This window comes from Sceloporus undulatus, chromosome 2, assembly GCF_019175285.1.
Source record: "Sceloporus undulatus isolate JIND9_A2432 ecotype Alabama chromosome 2, SceUnd_v1.1, whole genome shotgun sequence".
Lineage (NCBI taxonomy): Eukaryota > Metazoa > Chordata > Lepidosauria > Squamata > Phrynosomatidae > Sceloporus > Sceloporus undulatus.
Window position 1 is genome coordinate 228417249 of NC_056523.1, and position 20731 is coordinate 228437979.

General features: G+C 43.0%; 1 protein-coding gene across 6 annotated transcripts in view; it reads left to right on the top strand.

Moving 5' to 3' along the window:
* Positions 1-20731, top strand: part of PNPLA6 (patatin like phospholipase domain containing 6) — a 91885-nt gene that overhangs the window by 16094 nt on the left and 55060 nt on the right. For 5 of the 6 annotated variants that reach the window (XM_042448354.1, XM_042448358.1, XM_042448357.1 and 2 more), the window contains exons 2-6: positions 6281-6362; positions 16291-16378; positions 16516-16598; positions 18802-18896; positions 19703-19843. In XM_042448354.1, coding sequence (XP_042304288.1) covers positions 6324-6362; positions 16291-16378; positions 16516-16598; positions 18802-18896; positions 19703-19843 — 446 coding nt within the window. In that variant the 5' untranslated portion in view covers positions 6281-6323. The remainder of the gene's footprint in view (positions 1-6280; positions 6363-16290; positions 16379-16515; positions 16599-18801; positions 18897-19702; positions 19844-20731) is intronic. The other variant, XM_042448355.1, reaches the window with a different exon arrangement.

Sequence of the window (20731 nt, forward strand, 5' to 3'; positions counted from 1 at the left end):
GAGAGCATCTGGATAAAAATTAAAGGGGAGGGAAACAACAAGGATGTTATGGTGGGAGTCTACTACAGATCCCCAGTCAGATGGAGGAATTTGATGACACTTTTCTAGAACAGATGACTACACACTCAGAAAGGAGAGATGTAGTAGTGATGGGTGACTTCGACTATCTTGATATTTGCTGGAATTGAAACTCAGCCCAATCCTCAAGGTCTAGCAAATTCCTCACTTGCCTCGAAGACAATTTCATGGTCCAAAAGGTGGAAGAGGCACCGAGGGGGTCAGCTATTTTAGATCTGATCCTAACCAACAATGATGACCTGGTTAATTGGGTGCAAGTGGTGGGATCCTTAGGTGAAAGTGACCATGTTCTCCTGGAGTTTGTTATACAGTGGAAAGGAGAAGCCAGGCATAGTCAGACATGCATTCTAGACTTTAGGAGAGCGGATTTCAGTAAACTTAGAGAAATACTGGGGGTAATCCCATGATCAGGAATACTAAAAGAGAAGGGAATTCAGGATGGATGGGAGTTTCTCAAAAGGGAGATACTGAAGGCACAATTTCTTTTTTTTAATGATTTTTATTAAGTTTTAAAAACATATAAAAAGAAAAACAACATTTGACAATCATCCATGATATATCATAACACATAACTACTATCTGTTGTGTTTATATTCTCAATCGTTACTTCCTTACTGTCCGACTATCTCTTTATCCTATCATTTTCTATTTTAGATTATCTGATAAACAGTAATGATAAATGTCCTAATTATGCTTGTTCTTGCGATTACATTCCCCCCGTAATATTCATTTTATATATATAATTATCATAACGAGTCCTCTCTAAATTACATATCATTAGAGTTAACCACTGTACACATATTCATTTTATCAGCTGTTATCACCCTGAGAAACAAAACCTTCATTTCTACTTCAGCTTAATCTATGCCCAAAACAGCATTTCGCCCCCATTCTTTTTGGAGAAAGTGAATAATGTTATTCCAATCTTCTTTATATACATTCTTGGGTTCATTCCTGATTGCTCTCGAGAGCTTGTCCATCTCCTTCGTGTCTAATAACTTGAACATCCAGTCCTCCTTGGTAGGGATTTCTTTTAGCTTCCATTTCTGGGCGTAGACTATTCTTGCCACTGATAACATATAAAATAATATTTTACCATACATTGGCCTGTTACAGACTGCCAAAATAAAGCTGCTTCGGGTCTCTTTGGAGGTATGCTATTTAAATGATGCATGCATCCTAAAAATCCAGAAGCTGCAGCAAAGCTGCACTCCAGTGCTTAGGAATGGAGTGTGGCTTTGGCGCAACCTCCGGACTCTTAGGACCCATGCATCATTTAAATAGCATACCTCCAAAGAGACCCGAAGCAGCTTTATTTTGGCAGTCTGTAACAGGCCTAAGATCCTTGCACCTTTTGTTCGTACTGTAGTTTACTAAACTGAGAACTACGGTAAATTCAGAAATCCATTTTAGAAATTATCTAGATTAGCCAGAGTTTAAGGAAGAACGTATGCATAGAAGGATAAAACAGAGGGGAACCCAATTAGTTCAGAAATCCATTTCCTCAGGTTACCCACCAACACTCCACTTCTAATACAAGCCAGAGGAGACTGCAACTCTCCCTTTCTCAGTTTTAACCCTTCCTCCTTCCTATCTTTCCTTGTCTCCTTTATTTAAACAAATATTACAAGAGGGCTGCAGTGGTGAGAGTGAGACAGAGCCAGGGGAAATGGCTGAGGGAGTTTCTTCACAATGAATCCATTGCTGGGCTGGCCACTAAAAGGTGGTCAGCAAATCAAAGAATCCTAGGGTTGGAAGAGACCTCAAGGGTCCCCAAGTCCAACCCCATTCTGCCATGCAGGAAGACACGATCAAAGCACCCCCAACAGATGACCATCCAACCTCTGTTTAAAAAACTTCAAAGGAGGAGTCTCCACCATCCTCTGAATCTGTTCCACTGCCAAACAACTCTTACTGTCAAGAAGTTCTTCCTAAGGTTTACATGGGCCTGTTACAGACTGATAAAATAAAGCTGCTTCGGATCACTTTGGAGGTATGCTATTTAAATGATGCATGCATCCAAAAAATCCAGAAGCTGCACCAAAGCCGCACTCCAGTGCTTAGGAATGGAGTGTGGCTTTGGCGCAACCTCCGGACTCTTAGGACCCATGCATCATTTAAATAGCATACCTCCAAAGAGACCCGAAGCAGCTTTATTTTGGCAGTCTGTAACAGGCCTTACTCTCTAAATCAAGATCGATTATATTAAACAAAAAGACTTCAGGTGAGAACTTAAGAGTTATGGTAGTTATTTTCTTGACTTCAAAGAAGATCAATTTCCAAAATTTAATTGCTTCCCGACATGTCCACCACATGTGATAGAATGAACCTTGTTCTTTCCCACATTTCCAACACAAGTTGCTACAGTTATTATACATTTTGCTGATCTTAAGAGGAGTTAGGTACCATCAAAAGTAAACTTTATAATAGTTTTCTCTAAGGTTTTGGCTACATTTCAGTCGCCTTATCCACGTATATTCCCATTGGTCCAAATCAATAGAAAAACCAAAAGTTTGGGACCACTTAATCATATTGTCTTCAACAACTTCTTCTTCCATATACATTTTAAGAATACATTTATACAGTCTTGACAGTAAGGCATCTTTGTTTAGCATTAACTCCCGCTCTAGCTCAGAATCTACTTTACCAATATCATATTGTTTTTTATCCATAAGAAATCGTTCCCTTAGTTGTCTATAAAAGAACCACAATATTTGATACCCTTGTTCAGTAAGGTTTTCCCATGTCTTTATCTCATATACATTATTATTTATCACCATCAATTCTTCATAGATAATCCAACTCTCTTTTGTAGGGTTATATTTTAAAAAAGCTTTTTTTATATCTTCCTTCATTTCTCTCTAGAGGAATTTCAGTTCTTCCAAAATTGCTGTTTGGGCTGATGTTTTAGGGTTTGCCTCTAAAGATGGTCTTCTCTGCTGGGCAAGTGCTTGTGTTGCTTTCCTAGACATCTTTTCTCTCTACCTCAGCCCTTATATCTGCCCTGTTAACCCCTTTATATTTGCCAAATTCCACCTTCTATTCCTTTGTAGATCAGTTCCTGTAAATCAAATCAACTCTAATAAGAGTCAGGTTCTTACTAATATTTTACGGCCCTCACTTCTTCTCAGCGCCCTATCTGTCTTTTACCTTCAGCCTCTCTCTCTCCTTTCACTGACTTGTTTTTTTTTTCTTTTCTCTCCCCCTTGGCTTCTCCCTTATCCTTCCTGGTGTGCTGTCTGTCCTCTGCCTTTGATCTTCAGTTTCTCTCTCTCTTTTATCCTCCCTCTCTCTCTCTCTCTCTCTCTCCTTTGCCAGTTTTCTTTCTCTCCGCCTCGGCTTTCTTCCCTCTCTTTCCCGGCACGCTGTCTGTCCTCAGCCTTTGGCTTCTCTTTCTGCCTCGGCTTTCTCAACTTTCCCGTTCTCCTTCTCAGCGCACTGCCTGTCCATGAGATTACAACATAGTAGTTCTCAGATTTTCCCCTTTGTAACCCCCTTATTGTCTACATCTAGACATCGCCCCCACACCACTTGAATAAAAATATTTTGTTTGTTTAGTGTTCATATTTTTATTCACACATTCATGTACAGTCATATTTTAACATCTTATAAAGAAACACCTCTTCTCCTCCTCCCTCAGGTAGAGGCTCCAAGCGCCCGCCTTACCTTTCTCTTCCTCTCCAGGACTGAAAAAGTTTGAGATGAAGCGGGGAGATCAGGACCCCAAAGTCTCATGGCCCCCTTGGGCAACTGTTGTGCCCATCCTGCTCCGCTGGATTGTGTCTTTTTTATCAATAATAGCTCATTTCAGAGAAATATTGTGCTCATTAACATTATTTAAGAGCACATGTTGTCAGTAACCAATAACTTTTTCCCCACTAGACAGTCAATTATAATAAAGACCCTTGCAACTCTTAACTCTACCCACTAGGCTTGGAAGGTACAGTTTGTTTCAGTAGCAACCTCTAACTGTTCTTCTCCATCCTCCTCCTGCCTCCCTTCATGCCATTCCAAAGCTGATGGTCAGCCTAACACAGCCCAACAGTCCTCAGCCTGCTTCTAACAACAAATGATCTTTATAAGCAGATTAACCATGACCAACTAACATACAAAACATTACATCCAAACATGGCAATTTCTACTCCAGATTCTGACACATGTATACAAAATGAGAATTTTAATAATTGTAGTTCAGCAAAAATACTTAAATAATTACTTGAAGAAGTTTATGGAATTGACTTTAATTACAGTATAGGATAGCATGGGAAAATGATCTAAAGACAGCAGTTACAGAACCTGAATAGCTAAAAATATGGGGATCTCCTCCATTCATATCAAATTCAGTGTTATTATAAGAATGGTAATAGCTAAATGCTACCTTCCTCCTGTGACATTAGCAGTTATTACAAAAAATACATAATTTATTGGCGGTGATGCAATGAAAAAGGAACATGTAGCTCAAACATAAACCAGTTTTGGCATATGATAATAAATATGATTCCAAAAATTGTGTAGCAAAAGATAAAAATGTCCCTGATTTGTTATTAATTTATATAGTGTAAAACCAATAATTGAAACACGGAGACTTGATTGCTTTTTATTATTGCTGCAGCCAGATTAAAAATCGCCAAGAACTGCAAGGTAGGAAACCTTTTAACAGAAGATTGGTGAAAGAGAATTTGAGACGTAAGACTAATGGAGACATTTAAAGACATTATGGCGGGATACAGACTGCCCAAAAGGGCGGTCTCCTGCCGCCCTGGTTTGTTGTGCGAGGGAGCTGCAGCGGACAAACCGCGCGGCTCCCTCGCTCAGCAAAAGAACCTGCAAAAAGCTGGTTCTTTCTGCGGCACAGTTGTGACGTCGCAAGGCACCAATGGCACACTTGCGGCATCACAAGGGTATCGAGATGTGCGGACGCTAGGTGTCCGTCACATCAAAATGGCGGTGCCCGTATGTATAGGGCACCACCATTTTGATGCTCTCGTCACATGGGAAGGACGAGGGGCGTCTGAAAGCGCCGCCCCTCGCATGTCACGACGGCGCCCCACAGGGCCCGTCTAGTGAGCGCCTATAAAAGCATCAAAGGGATAAATGAGACATGAGATTTGTATTGAAAAATGGTTCTAGTTTATTGAACCCATTAACAATAACTCAGGACAATTAAAACCAACAAAACATCAATAGGTCTATGGATGGAGATGATGAGACATGACGACACAAACATGACATAATTTTTGAGGCATGTGTTTACATTTTTGTAATATAAGCTGATCAAATTCATGTGTGTTTATTCTTAATCAATTTGGTTAATTATTAATCAATTTGGCTGTTAATGAACTTAAGCTATTAGGTGTACTGATGATTAATTTTTAAAATAAATTTAAATTTTATTTAAAGGAAACAGACTATGAGGCAGAAGCAGAAGGTATAGGTCAGGGCAGCAGGTGATGTTTGGCCACACTCCTGTAACTATTTTTTCAAAAACTAACTAAAAAGGTATAAACAACACAAAAAGGATGAAAATATTCCTTGCTATGTTGCAGTCATAATGTTTAGTAGTTGCACTTTCACTACTGGAGAAAAGAATTAATTATAGCTATTTTTTTATAACTGGTTACAGTCAGCCTTTCATATCCACAGATTCTTTATCCTGGAACCAAACCCCAGTGGATACTAAGGGTCCACTGTACTTCCAAGCTCTGCAGTAAGCTGTGATCCCAAGTTTAGGCAACATGAGCAAGAACAAAAGGGCTATAGGACACACTTCATCCATAGTAAACAAGAATTTTCCAGAATTCTGGTTTACTGCCATATCTCATCCACATGGTTGCCCTGAGTCGAAGTCCATTTGAGGGCAGTTAACAACAACATGCAACCTTCTGGAAGACAGTTGAGGGGACAGAGGCTCCAAGTCCTACTAAACTCTCCAGAGAAGGCTCTGCTTCTACTTATCTAAAGCCCCATCTGGTGTGATGCACTACCTGGCACCGTTCAGGTTTTTAATCCCTGGGAAACCAAAGTATACCTGCCTCAAACTCTGAAGTTTCATGCAGTGTGCATGAAAAGAAACTTAAACTGTCATTGACCACTCTGCCTCAGTTCCACGCCTCTTAGCCACAATTCTTCAAAGCCCATTTTTATGAAAAATACCGCTTTGTATTGCCTTGGAGTGCTACTAGCTGAATTTCTCTTTTTGCAGGGTCTTTAATGGACTGGGCCTGGAAGCAAAGCTGATAGCTGCCATGGGGCAGAGTGAATCGGAGCCACAGGAAGAGCCAGAGGTATTGTCTTCTTGCTCTTATTTTACAGGCAGCCACAAGTGGTTAGAGCTCTCCTCCTTGATCACCTAGCTCAGCATCCATCCCTCCTGCTGCCATTCTCTGCCTAGACTTGCTCAAGAAGCGGGCTTGCCCATGCATGAGTGTTGCTGTGTCCCTCTCAGACATTGAGTGGGCCTCGCTCTGCTGTCCACTCAGCATTTTGTCCTGCACCATGGAGAATCCCAGCTTCCATCAATCAACATTAATTTATACATTTCTTTAAAGCAGTTGTCCTCTTTTCAAAGCCTTGGGAATAAATGGGGTGTGGTTGCCGTCCAAATAAAGTATTTTGCATGAACTAAATGAAAATGTAGAAACTGTTGCTAGTATTGTGGTCTAGTGTTTGGCATACTGTGGTCCTACTATACTACTTAGCACTTGCCATACTGGGTGGGGTTAATGGAAGTTGTAATTTAACACATCTGTCAGGCCCAGAATAGGAAAGGTTGGATGGGGCCACAGTATGCCAAACACTAGATTACATTGCTGCCACCCTACTGTGATATATAGAAGAGGCAGATTTAAGCACTGCTGTGCCATAAACCTTCTCTAATCTGTGGGTACGGAGACACTTAACAGCCCTCCAGATATTGTTGGCATTGAAGCCAAGCAGCACCTGGAGGGCCATAGGTTTCTGACTTCTGCTCCCATCAATTTTCCTCCCTTGTTCTGCAGTTTTTATTCTGCCCTGACCTAGCTCCTGTGCCTCAGTGCCTGCTGCTTTTTTCTCCCCCTGCAGAATGCAACCCTGATAGCTGTGCATCAAGCTCTTTGTGAAGGATCAGCTCCAGACCAGCATGATGAAAGGGTGGGGTGGAATGTAAGAACGTCTTAGTGGGATAGGCTTGGGTTTCAGACCCTGGAGATGGACCATGCCGTCCTCGGATAATGTGTCTGTTCCTTTGGCCTTTTGGAAAGAGAAGTCTAGGCTTCATCTCTCCACCTTTTTCAAATACTTTCAAAACAGATTTAGGCTAGGATTGATGCTGCATTCATGCCTGATTTGCGAGTCTCCATGGCTCCTGCTAGCCAGGTACATGTTGTGTTCATTTTCTCTGCACCACTTTTCTGTGCAGCTGTATGCAAAGCAGCTGGAAATGAATCCAACCATTAAAATGAAAGAATAAAGTATAAAAGCATCCAATAAAAATCTTTAATAGCTTCTGAGTAAGCTAGTTAAACACTTCAGAAACCATAGCAGAGTAAGTTAATTGAATTTTACTTATTCCATTTATTTCATTTTATTTTACTGGACTTCTGTCCCACATTCCTCCCAAAGATGGGACCCAGGTAGGTCACAATAATATTAAATACAAAAAGAATACAATTAAAACACTAATCAGGAGAAACCATTAAAACAGAATTAAATTAAAGGCAGAGTTGTAAAACAGATAGTTAAGTACAGTGGTACCCCGGGATACGAAAGCACCGCGTTACGAAATTTCCGGGATACGAAAAAATTCCATAGGAAAAAACTGTTCCGGGTTACGTTTTTTTTTTCGGCTTACGAAAAAATTTTTTGGTGCTTTTCGGCGCTTTTTCGCACGAAATCGCGGCTTCTAGCGCTAGCGGCTATGGCTTTTTCGGGTTGCGAAATCTTTCGGGTTACGAAGGGCGCCGCGGAACGAATTAATTTCGTAACCCAGGGTACCACTGTAAAATGCAACATCCCTTTCTCCATCACAGTAAGTATGTATTTACCATTGATGTAACTAGAAAGTTAGCTTTCTTGTTTCGGCCATATTTCATGTACAGAAAGATCACCTTCCTTTCTTATGTCTAGTGTCTAAAGAGATTACAGTGTAGCTTTGCTGACTGCTACTCATTCACATTGCTGTACCTCTGCCAATAAGTGCTTCTCTCGCTGTGCTGAACGGACACTGCAAGCTGTCCCCCACCCTCATGTTAAGCAGTACAGTTGCATCTTATTTGAATAGTTACATGTTCTTGAGAATCCAAAACCTGCATAAACAGATGTGTCTTCCTAAAACTCCTGCTTTTAGGGACCTGATAGGGGAGAGAATTTCAAGTGTTCCCACCAGCAACGAAAAGGCTGAAAAGCACTGGAAAAAAACCATCTTTGATGTCAGTCTGCATCTTAACATAGAGGTTCCAACTGAGGCTTTTCAAATATTTTTGGATTGCTGCTCCCATAATCTCTTCCCATTAGCAGTGTTTGCTGGGAGCTGATGGGAGTTTCAGATGAAAAACATTAGGAGGATCCCAGTTGCTTATCCCTGGTATAGCAGGTAAATTTCTGAGAGATTGTTTGTAAATGCAGAGACATGCATGCACCTCTCTCTCTCTCTCTCTCTCTCTCACACACACACACACACACAAGCTAGAATTAAATAATCTGAATTGATTTCAAAATTATTTATTTATATTTTGTTCCACCTTTCTCGCAGTGTGGGACCTGAAACAGTTTACAATGGAAGTTAAAATAAAATAAAATAAAATAAAACAATATGTAGTATAAGTTTTTTAAAACAATTGAACAATCAATCCAATTAAAACAATCAGAAACACATTAAACTCATATTACATATTTTAAAAATACAGCACGCCCAGTCAGTCAAAAGCTGAAGGACTGTTTTAATAAGAGGGTCTTTACCTGCCATTGCAAAGGGAGCAGTGAGGGATCCAACTGAATCTCCCTTGGGAAGGGGTTCCATAGCTTAGGAACAGCCACTGAGAAGGCTTTCTCCCATGTCATCACTGTCAGGGGTTAATAGCTGACAGAAATGTTTAGATGTGTGGTGGCCATGAACAATTAGCAGTCAGAGGAGAAACAGATCAGCTTCAGCTGTGCAGCATGGCAACACAGAGTATACAAGGTCATTCTACTGCCAGAGTGCAGGAAGCCTGTAATGTAAACATGTGTCTGCCTGGACAAGGGGACAGTTTTCTGGGTGGCACAGGAAACATGTAACAGCCATGAATGGAAGAGGCTGGGTTTTAGGACCGCATGGCATTGGGTCTATATAAGCTCAGAATCTACCGTGAGTGGTTGTGGGTTGTTGGAATGAAGTTGCTTGTTTGGTGTCGGATAATAAAAGCTGTAAAAGTCGCTGAATAATTGGTTTGCGGTTTGCTCACTTGTAAATAAAGATAAGTACTGTTTGGGAGCTCCGCTTGTCTGTCGTTTATCATCCAAGCCTGGGTGAGGTCGGACAGTTCCCGGTGACCTGCATCCTTTCTGGAAGATAGCCACGCTGCTATACAGAAGCTGGGAACAACTTCCAGGATATTTGAGTTTGCTATAGCCTGACAATCACCACACAAGCCTGTGAGGATAGTGGAATGGAAATAAAGCCCTCCACTGAAGATCACAAGACTCAGACAGTCTCATATGCGGACATATGCACTTTCAGACAATCTGGATCGGAGCCATATAGGTCAAAATCAGCACTTTGAACTGTGTCCAGATATGGACTGGCAGACAGTGATGGTGTTTCAGTATGGTCCCTATAATCAGCCCTGGTCAGCAGTCTAGCTACAGCATTGTGGACCTGCTGATGTTTCTGAACAGTTTCCAAAGGCACCCCATATAAAGTGTGTTATAGTAATCCTAACAGGATGTTTCAAAGTATGTGTTTCCTTGGCCAGATCTGGCATCTCCAGGAATGGGTGCAGCTGGTGCACTGGTTTCATTTGTGCAAACATACTCCTAGTCACTGATGAAATCTGAGTCTCCTGGCTCAGGGCTGAGTCCAGGACTATGCCCAAGTTATAAACCGGAGATTTCCAGGGGATGGGATGCAACTTCATGTAGCAGAGACTGAATCCTTATTTCCTGATCTTTCAATCCATTAGGAACACCTCTGGTCTCAAGCTTCAGTTTATTCACTCTCATCTAGTCCATTAATGACAACAGACACTGGTTTAGTATTGAAACAAACTCCTTAAAGTTAGATGGAAAGGAGAGATAAAGCTCTGAGCACTCCTTCCCGTTTCACCATAAATACTTGCTTTGTTAGGTGCAACACAAGCCTTTGTTTCCCTGGATGTGATGTGCTGGCCTGGCTCTGAGAGCACAGTTAGCTTTCTCTTCCATCTACCTTGAGTTCTTCTTCGTGGTCTCTGCCATGCACACAAATGGGTTATTCTGCACCTGCACAGGAATTTCAGATCCTACTAGAATCACTAGGGAAGACTTTTTGGCAGTAGCCCCACCCACCCTGTATATAGGCTCGGTGTCTTCCTGCCCTTTCTCAGTTCCTTTTGTCCGCTGCGTAAGCAGCACAGGGAACCTCACTTGGAATTTGCTGCTCCCTTCGCTTTCGCTTTTGACCACGTTTTGGGATTCCCAGCCAGAATGTGCCTCCTTTGCCTGAGTGAGGGTCACAGTGTCCCTGCGTGCCCTCATGCAAGGCCTTTACACCTCAGGCCAGGAAAAACAGGGAGATGCGCCTTCGTTCTTTACTGTATGCACAAATCCTCAAGCCTCCCGTTCCTTCTAAGGTCACTCCCAAGGCTTTTTCTGCCGAAGACATACCCACCACTGAGGTTCCGCATTCTCCTCCTTTGAAGAAACGCAAGGCTACTGATGATCAAGGGTCTGGGCAGCAGCCCTCCCCTAAGCAGAAAAAATCCTCAGATGGCTCCAAGTCCGATAAAAAGAAGTCTTCTAAGGACAAGGGCAAAGAGTCCTCTTATCATCAACAAGTGAGTCAGCTATTTTAGATCCTAACCAACAAGGATGACTTGGTTAATGAAGTGCAAGTGGTGGGATCATTAGGTGGAAGTGATCATGCATTCCTGGAGTTTGTTATACAGTGGAAAGGAGAAGCCAGGCATAGTCAGACACACATTCTAGACTTTAGGAGAGCGGATTTCAGTAAACTTAGAGAAATACTGGGAGTGATCCCGTGGTCAGGAATACTAAAAGAGAAGGGAGTTCAGGACGGATGGGAGTTTCTCAAAAGGGAGATACTGAAGGCACAATTTTAAACAGTTCCAGAGATGAAGAAAAAGGGGAGGTGTCTCAAGAAACCAGGATGGATGACTAAGGAACATTCAACTGAGCTGTTTTAAACAGAACACGTATAAGAAATGGAAAAATTGGGAAATCACCAGAGGGGAATTCAAACAAATAGCTGGCCTGTGTAGGGGTAAAGTCAGAAAAACTAAAGCGCGGAATGAACTCAGGCTTGCTAGAGAGGTTAAAAACAATAAAAAGGGCTTTTTTGGATATGTCCGCAGCAAAAGGAAGAAAAAAGAAATGGTAGGGCCACTGCGTGGAGACGATGGCAAAATGCTAACCGAAGACAGAGAAAAGGAAGAATTACTCAACACCTTCTTTGCCTCTGTGTTCTCAGAAAAGGAAAAGAGTGCTCAACCTCAGGATAATGGAGCAGAGGACAGAATAGGGGAATTTCAGCACAGAATAAGCAAAGAGATAGTACAGGAATACCTTGTTAATCTAAATGAATATAAGTCTCCAGGACCTGATGAACTACATCCAAGAGTATTAAAAGAACTGGCAAATGTTGTATCGGAGCCATTGGCAATAATCTTTGAGAACTCCTGGAGAACAGGACAAGTCCCAGCAGACTGGAGGAGGGCAAACGTTGTCCCCATCTTCATAAAGGGAAAAAAGAGGATCCCAACAATTATCATCCAGTTAGTTTGACATCAATACCAGGAAAGATTCTAGAGCAGATCATTAAACAGAGATTCTGTGAACATCTAGAAGGCAATTCCATAATCACAAAGAGTCAACATGGATTTCAGAGAAACAAGTCATGCCAGACTAATCTAATCACCTTTTTTGATCAAATTAGCGGCTTGGTAGATGAAGGGAATGCTGTGGATATAGTATATCTTGATTTCACTAAGGCCTTTAACAAGGTTTCCCATGACATTCTTGCAAACAAGGCTCTTTCCTGGGTCCAGTGCTATTCAACATCTTTATCAATGACTTAGATGACAGAATTGGGGGCGTACTTATCAGATTTGCAGATGACACCAAATTAGGAGGAATAGCGAATATTCCAGAGGACAGAATCAAAATTCAAAAAGACCTGAATAGACTAGAAAGCTGGGCCAAAGCTAACAAAATGAAATTCAACACGGAGAAATGTAAGGTACTGCACTTAGGGCGGAAAAATGAAATGCATAAATATAGGATGAGGGACACCTGGCTGAAAGACTACATGTGCAAGGGATCTAGGAGTCCAAGTAGACCAAAAGTTGAACATGAGTCAACAGTGTGATGCGTCAGTTAAAAAGGCCAATGCAAATTTAGGCTGCTTCAATAAAAGTATAGTGTCTAGATCAAGAGAAGTAATAGTACCGCTATATTCTGCTTTGGTCAGGCCCCACCTGGAATATTGTGTCCAGTTCTGGGCACCACAATTTAAAAAGCACATTGAGAAACTGGAGCATGTTCAAAGGAGGGTGACTAAAATGATGAAGGGTCTGGAAACCATGTCCTATGAGTAATGACTTAGGGAGCTGGGGATGTTTAGCCTGGAGATGAGAAGGTTAAGAGGTGATGTGATAGCCCTGTTTAAATATTTGAAGGGATGTCATATTGAAGAGGAAACAGGACCTGGAACAATGGATGCAAGCTACAGGAAAAGAAATTCCAGCTCAACATTAGGAGGAACTTCCTGACAGTAAGGGCTGTCAGAGTGTAGTGGGGTCTTCTTCCCTGGAGGTCTTTAAACAGAGGCTGGATGGCTATCTGTCGAGTATGCTTTGATTGAGATTTCCTGCATGGCAGGAAATTTCCTGCATGGCATGGACTGGATGGCCCTTGTGGTCTCTTCCAACTCTACGATTTATGATTCTGTGATTCTAATAGCAAGCTGGAGGAGAAAGGGCTTGAAACTGGCAGGAATTAGACAATAAGATTCTTACTCTTCCTTCTCGACCCTCAGAGCAGCTTGTATGGGTGAAAGGGCAGCGGAGGTAGCAGTATCATGGGCCGGGAGCCAAGTTTCAGTAGGAGCAAGAAGATTAAATGATCTAGAAAGAAAAAGATCGTGAATTGCTGTCGCTTTCAGAGTGAGCAGAAGAAGGGAAGCTGGGAGATAGGGAGAGGACCAATAGGGATCAGGTTAGGAGAAGTACGTGGAGCCATGAGAAGGAATGAATTCAGTGCCCAATAATTAACAAGAGAAAAAGTGACAATGAGAAAAGCAGAAAAATAATAGCCAACAGTACTTGATAACATTGCCTGAATACCACAAAACACAAAGGATCCAACAGGAAAGGAAGGGGTGGCTTGGAAGCCTTAGCCCGATGTCCCAGCTACTGAGGAAGATGGAAGGAGAGGTGGCTTAAGAACCCACTGCAGCTGCTTCCTCATGTCCCCGGGGTTAGCTGGCACTTAGCTGGCTTACTGTCTGATGTTCCAGAGGGGGGCCTGAGGCTCCAGGTCACGCCCCTTCTCACTGCCAGTCTGCTGGTGTTTCCTCAGAGTCCAGGTGTTAGAAGGAGAGAAGGGAAGCTCAGCATCCTGGCTGGCTGGCACTTAGTGCCTGATGTTCCAATACTGGTTTCTCTCCATCTTCAATTCGCCCTGTGACCATCCACGGAAATGGATCACCATCCCGAGGCCGGTGGCTCGCTCCCTCCATCGGTGGCTTGGCCCACGGAATGCCTGCATGGGCATGCCCTTTCTGCTTCCTCAGCCCGAGGTCATGCTCACGACAGATGCTTCCACCACTGGATGGGGAGCCCACTGCAACGACCTTTCCATCAGTGGGAGATGGTCCCCAACAGAGTGCTGCTACCATATCACGGTCGTGGAAATGTTAGCGGTCCAGAAAGCACTAAAGTCTTTCGAAACCTTGCTTTGAAACCAGGTGGTCTGGCTCCTCACCTACAACACGACGGTGATCAACAAGCAAGGAGGCACAAGATCTTTCACCCTCCTCGATCTCACCCTACAGATATGGAACCGATGCATCCCCAGACATGTTGTTCTACAAGCCATCCACCTCCCACGGGAGGAGAATGAGCTTGCAGACACACTGAGCAGAGCTCATTCAACCAAGGCGGTAGCCACTTCCTCTGCCTTTTTGACTGGCATCTCCTTGGAAAGCATTTGTAAGGCTGCAGTCTGGTCACAAGTGCTGACCTTTATCATGCATTATAGATTTGATTGCAGACACCGCCGTGAGGCAGCTTTTGGCAGAGCTGTGCATCTTTCTGCAATTCATTAAGGTTAGTTGACAACTGTTACATGACACACTCACATTGTTTTCCTGGTTTAATAGCTTTATTTATTGTCAGGACACACCCTCCTCTGGGAGACATTCAGCTTGTCAGTCTAACCCATTTGTGTGCTTCGCAGAGACCACAAAGAAGAAGGACAGGTTGCTTACCTGTAACTGTAGTTCTTTGAGTGGTCATCTGCTAATCCACACAAATCCCACCCATCCTCCCCTCTGTCGTGTCCTGCACTTTCTTCCTTGTCTGCTCTTCGGGCGGACTGTTTGAACCGAGAAAGGGCGGGAAGACACCGAGCCTATATAGAGGGTGGGCAGAATACCGCCAAAAAGTCTTCCCTAGCGATTCCAGTAGGATCTGAAATTGCTGTGCAGGCGCAGAATAACCCATTTGTGTGGCTTCGCAGATGACCACTCGAAGAACTACGGTTACAGGTAAGCAACCTGTCCTTCCAGATCCCTTTGAAGGCAAGTGGTATCTCTCTGCTCTGTTGTTCTGACTGAATGTTTTCAAATGATGCCCTGGCAGTAGGGACAAGATTTAAACAACTTATTAGAGAAGAGTTCAAAAGAAAAGGACATCACCTGACCCAGAGAAGCAAGAATAGTTTTTACCTTTGCCTGCTTATCAACACCTAGGAGAGACAGAGCATTACACTCAGCCTATTGAATAACACTGCAGTACATGTCAGAGTTTGGGGAGGGTATAGAATCATAGTATTCTAGAGTTGGAAGAGACCACAAGGGCCATCCAGTCCACCCCCTGCCATTCAGGAACTAATTCAAAGCACATCTGACAAAGGGCCGTCCAGCTTCTATTTAAAGTTTAAAGTTCTATTTAAAATTTGACGGAGTGTGTTCCACTGTCAAACAGCCCTTACTGTCAGGAAGTTCCTCCTAATGTTGAGTTCCTGGAGCTTGCATCCATTGTTCCGGGTCCTGTTCGTTGGAGCAGCAGAAAACAAGCTTGCTCCCTCCTCAATATGACTTCCCTTCAAATATTTAGACAAGGCTATCATATCACCTCTTAATTTTCTCTTTCCTAGGCTAGGCAGGTTAATTTATTTGGACTACAGATCTCAAAATCAGCCAGCTAGCATACCCAGTGAGCCTGCTGGCTGAGGTGTTTCAGGTGTCGTAGTCCAAAAAAGATAATTTTTCTGAGCCCTAGTGCATGCTGGATCCACTCGATGCAAGCTGTATTTAATTTGTCCTGAAAACGTCTCACTTTCCAACTGCTCTTTTCTGCCATTCTCTGCTCAGTTCCAAGGATCAGTTTTGCAACAAGCAGCAAACACCTCCTACCCCATTATTGCTCACACCAGAGAGGAGGCTATGCCCAACTTCAGGAGGCTTATTTTCTTGTAGGTCTGGTAAGCTATCCTTTACTTCCCTCCCCTGCTTAGGCAACCCCAGCTTTGTTCCTCCGTAGGATCTTCTGATAGTTGCATAAACTCAGAAAAGCAGGCCCTCTTGACTTGTGTCTCTCCCCAGGGGACAAACTGGGGAAAGTGACATTTTTGATTACAATCTCCCAGAATCCCTATACTGGCTAGAGGATTTAGGGTTTTGTAGGCTTAAACACTTGTCTTTCAAAAAATTTGCACAATGGGAGGATGCTGTTCTGAATGTTCCTCCAGTAAAGCAGATGAGTTTCTTGTTGTTTGTGGACTGCACATTAACCTGGTTCTACCTCTTACCTACAGGTATTGAGTGTTGTAATAGGAGTTGGACTTTCTGTGCTTCTTGTTGCTGCTTTGATCCTGGTGTTGATCCGACGGTTTCGCCTTCAGAGTAAGTTACTCTTTGGTGTTGGGAACTTGTCAGATCTTAGCAGCTTGGTGTGTGTGTGTGTGAGAGAGAGAGAGGCAGATTTTGTCCAGGCCCGCTGGTTTCCTCACCTTATTATTTCTGTCCCACTTTCCTCTCAGAAGTTCAGGCTCAGGAACAACCCAAGTATCGATTCCGCAAACGAGACAAAGTGCTGTTCTATGGGCGGAAGATCATGCGCAAGGTAATGAGAAGGCAAGAGCACAGAGGGTAAACACTGGAGCTAGGGTCCTCAGCCCTCCATTCAGATAAATTACTTGACCACTCTATAATGCAGTGAGACAGATTTTATGTGCCCTGCAGCTTGCCTGCATTTCGTAGAGTCTATATTGGATATCATGAAAGAGTTCTGTACAGTGGCTGAGACTGAGTATAGTAACATCTGAAATCCACAAAATAGCAATGCCTTTATTGTGACAACCAAACACACAAAATACACAATGCAAGATTTTGAAGCTCCGCTGGCTTTTTCATCAGGCAGTGTTGAAAATCAAACAGGCGAAAGAAAAAAGATGATGTTGGAGATACAGAACTATTGTGCTGTTATAGTTGTTGTCAGTTAAGATTTCAGTCCATGAAATAAAATTTAAACTCTATTAGCAACATGAAAAGAATCCTTCTTTGAGATCCAGGTTGTCTGTGTCTTGTGCGAGGCTGCCTGCCCCATTCTTTGGCAGAAAACATTACATTTCTCAAGAAGTCACTTTGTTGTTGTTCTTGAAAATCTTTTATTGCTATTTAAGTAAAACATGTCAAATGCAGTCTTGATTTTTTAAAGGGGCGAAACAGATGGGCCAAAAGAGTGGTCAGAGGCCGCTCCAGCCCTGATTGACTCGAGACTGAGGTGATCGCATGGCCTGCTCTCAAAGTGGCCTGCCGCCATGGTCGCAAACAGGCAACCGCTGGAGCAGATATAGTCTGGCTTTTGCTGCTTTGGGGCCCAAAAAGGCCAGAATAAAGCTGCTTTGGGTCACTTTGAAGGTATGCTGTTTAAATGATGCATGTGTCCTAAGAGGCCAGAAGCTGCGCCAAACCCATGCTCCAGCCCTAAGGACCAGAGCACAGCTTTGGCACAGTTTCTGGCCTTTTAAGATGTGTGTATCATTTAAACAGCATACCTCCAAAGTGACCCAAAGCAGTTTTATTTTGGCCTGTCTGTTTGGGCCCTTGGTTTGGCTTCCGGCCCCTTTGGGGGGGGGGGTGTTATCTAAACACCATGCCCCCAAAGTGGCCAGAATCTGCATTATTTGGCCTGCCTGTTTCAAGCCAAAAAATGTTTTACCTTTGTTGGACATAAAAACCTCAAAGAGTTAAACCCCAGTCCCTTTTGGCTCCCTCTTTAGGATTTAAGATTCTGTTGAGAATTTGTCCCCAGGCAGAAAGGGACTTCTATCTGACTGTCTCCCCACTCCCACTCCCCCCCACCCAGTATTTCAAGGTACACCTTGAAATAATTATCAAAAAATTAATATGCTTGCCCATTCATTGATTTTTTTTGTCAAACATATAAAAAGGTTGTTTTAATCACTAAATGGCAATACAGTTGGCCCTCCGTATCTGCAGGGGTTCCAGACCCCCCGCCCCCATGGATACAAAAATCCATGAATGTTCGAGTCTGCATTGTTCCCAATGGTGGTATGTGCACATGGCTGCACCGCCATTAAGGACAGTCCTCATTGTCCCCAGTGGTGGCATGTGCATGTGGCCAGGCTACCTTTAGGGACAACAGGACTTCTTGTTCCTAATGGCAGCACAGCCAGGTGCACACGCCACCACTGGGGACAACAAGAGCTGTCCCTAATGGTAGTGTGGCCACGTGCATACGCCACCATTGGGGACAACGCGGGCTTGCCTTCCACAGATTGTTGAATCCATAGATGGCAAGTCCGCAGATACAGAGGGCAGTCTGTATTATTAACGTTTTCTCAGTGTTCTAATTTGTTTTAGGCCATTTTTAGTCTTTGTAAATGATGGTTAGGTTTACAGTATCATTGCTGGATTAGCACATTAAGTGCTATGCTTTTTCCTTGCTACTTGATTCCCTGTAACTCCAGCACACCTCTTATTATATACATTCACTGGTCAGGACTAGGACGCCTCAACAGCTGTAAGATCATCTTCCAAAGCCATGTTCTGCAGGGGAACAGGAAACTATTCCACCCTTCTGAAATGATATTTGTGGCTAATGCAGAAATGTAAAATTGTTAAAGAAAATGTAATTTAATATTTATAAATTAATTAATAAGATGAGCCTACAGCTGTGAGGTGCCCTGGTCTTGGCCAGTGAATGTACATAACAAGAGGTGTGCTGAAGTGACAAGGAATCTTCCCATATTTTAAGATTTACACCATGGGCCTTCTACTAACCATATCCACTCTCTTGGCAGGTTTCTCAATCCACATCCTCCCTTGTAGACACCACCATGTCTGCTTCTCGGCCACGCATGAAGAAGAAGCTCAAAATGCTAAATATTGCTAAAAAGTGAGGAGATACGTTGCTATGGGGGATGGGATGGGAAACCCTATTGTTAAGGAATTAAGAGTAATTTTTTGACAATGCACTTGGAATACTGAGGAGCCTGAGCTGAGCCCAGAACAGGGGGTTTAGGTTCTGTAAAGGACACTGTAAAGCCCCACTGAGAAAGGAGGCCTTCGAAGCGAGACTATGGTGTCCTAGACAATTCCTGTAGGGAGGAGGCAAACTCACCTGGGTATAAACAAGCCCCATCAGTTGCCTAAAACTTCCAAGGGGAGGGGATTCTGCAACCACCTTTCTAAAGCAGCCCATACATAGGGGAAGAGTCTGATTACTTGACTGCTGGGATGCTTTCACTTTAGCTGCCATGGCAGCATCCTATGGAATCCTGGGATTTGCAGTTTAGAAAGGAGCATTTAGAATTCTCAGCCAAAAAACCTTTTGTGCCTCACAAAACTACAAGCCCCAGGATTCCATGGGATGTTACTGTGGCAGTTAAGGTGGTATCATAGTGCAATAATTGTCTAGTCTGAAAGAGCCCCAAAGGCTAACTGCCACTTTAGAATTGAAATATTAGATATGTTCAAGGTTTGTGGCTGGACTAGATGCTCTGCTGTTCAGAAATATACCCATTCACCTGTAAAATTGATGCATTTTCACAAACCCAAACCAAAGTGGAATAAAAACTGCCTATTGGCTGCTTATTTTCTTGGGTAAGTGAGGGAGAACTTGCTTTTGCTCCCTCTTTGGTTTGAGCAAGTGGATCCTACTTTCTTGACTGAGGGATCTCAATCTTTTCTCTCTGTATTCAGGATCCTGCGCATCAAGAAAGAGCTGCCAACCCTTCAGCTGAAGGAGCCACCCCCCTCTGTCCTGGAAGCTGATCTCACAGAATTTGATGTGGCCAACTCACACCTCCCCTCTGAGGTACTCTACATGCTGAAAAATGTACGGTGAGTATTTGCCAGGGGTTCATGTAATCTCGTTTCAGGGTCTGGATGTACACAGAAGGAAGCTGCAGAAGGTGCCTTGGCACTATAACAGAATAGGGGCTGCTTTTCCTCTGCAAAGAGTCTAGATCCTGTTTTCAAGTTCTGAACTCTTTTCTGGAATGTAAGAAGTAAGGTAATCATGGCTGCAGCCAGAGAAGGATAGTTTCCCAGCTCTTGCTTTCTATTCTGATATTGAGGAACATGGCATCTCTTATAAGTTTGTGGTATATTCAGGACTGGCTCTAGGTATTTTGCCACCCTAGGCAAGAAATATTTTGGCACTCCTGTAGCGCTTCATAATTATTTTCACTCCTTGATTTCCGCTGTTTCATTTGTTAAAGCTAAACATGACATAAAACTTAGGTTCTAATCTTTTGTCATAGTACTGAGAATTAGTCAAAAAGCCAATTAGATTTTTACAGGTTAAAGACTTTTTTATTGCTGTGATATTTGGAATGGAGACTAATGCACACATATTCCTATTGCACGCTGGAAGCATTATTCATTCATGGAAAAATCTGGATCCCATCCCCATGAATTTATGGGGTAGTAGTGGTCCATCTATGACCCCTAAAAACTAAAAATCTTCACCCAAGGGGCAGAAAAGGGTGTCACAAGAAAGAGAAGAAAATCAGTAGAGTCACCAGGTGAAAGGACCAGGGCTGCAGTTTGACACCACTTCAGCTGCCTTTGGCTCCCATGGTGACCAGCTGTCCTAACCGCAAAGGAGGACAAGGCACTGCAAAATGTAGGGCTTTCAAGTAAAATGGATGACATGACCAAGTAAAAGCTGAAACCCCTCATATAACTATAAATTCATGCTTCTTAATGATACTCAAAAGGGAGGAC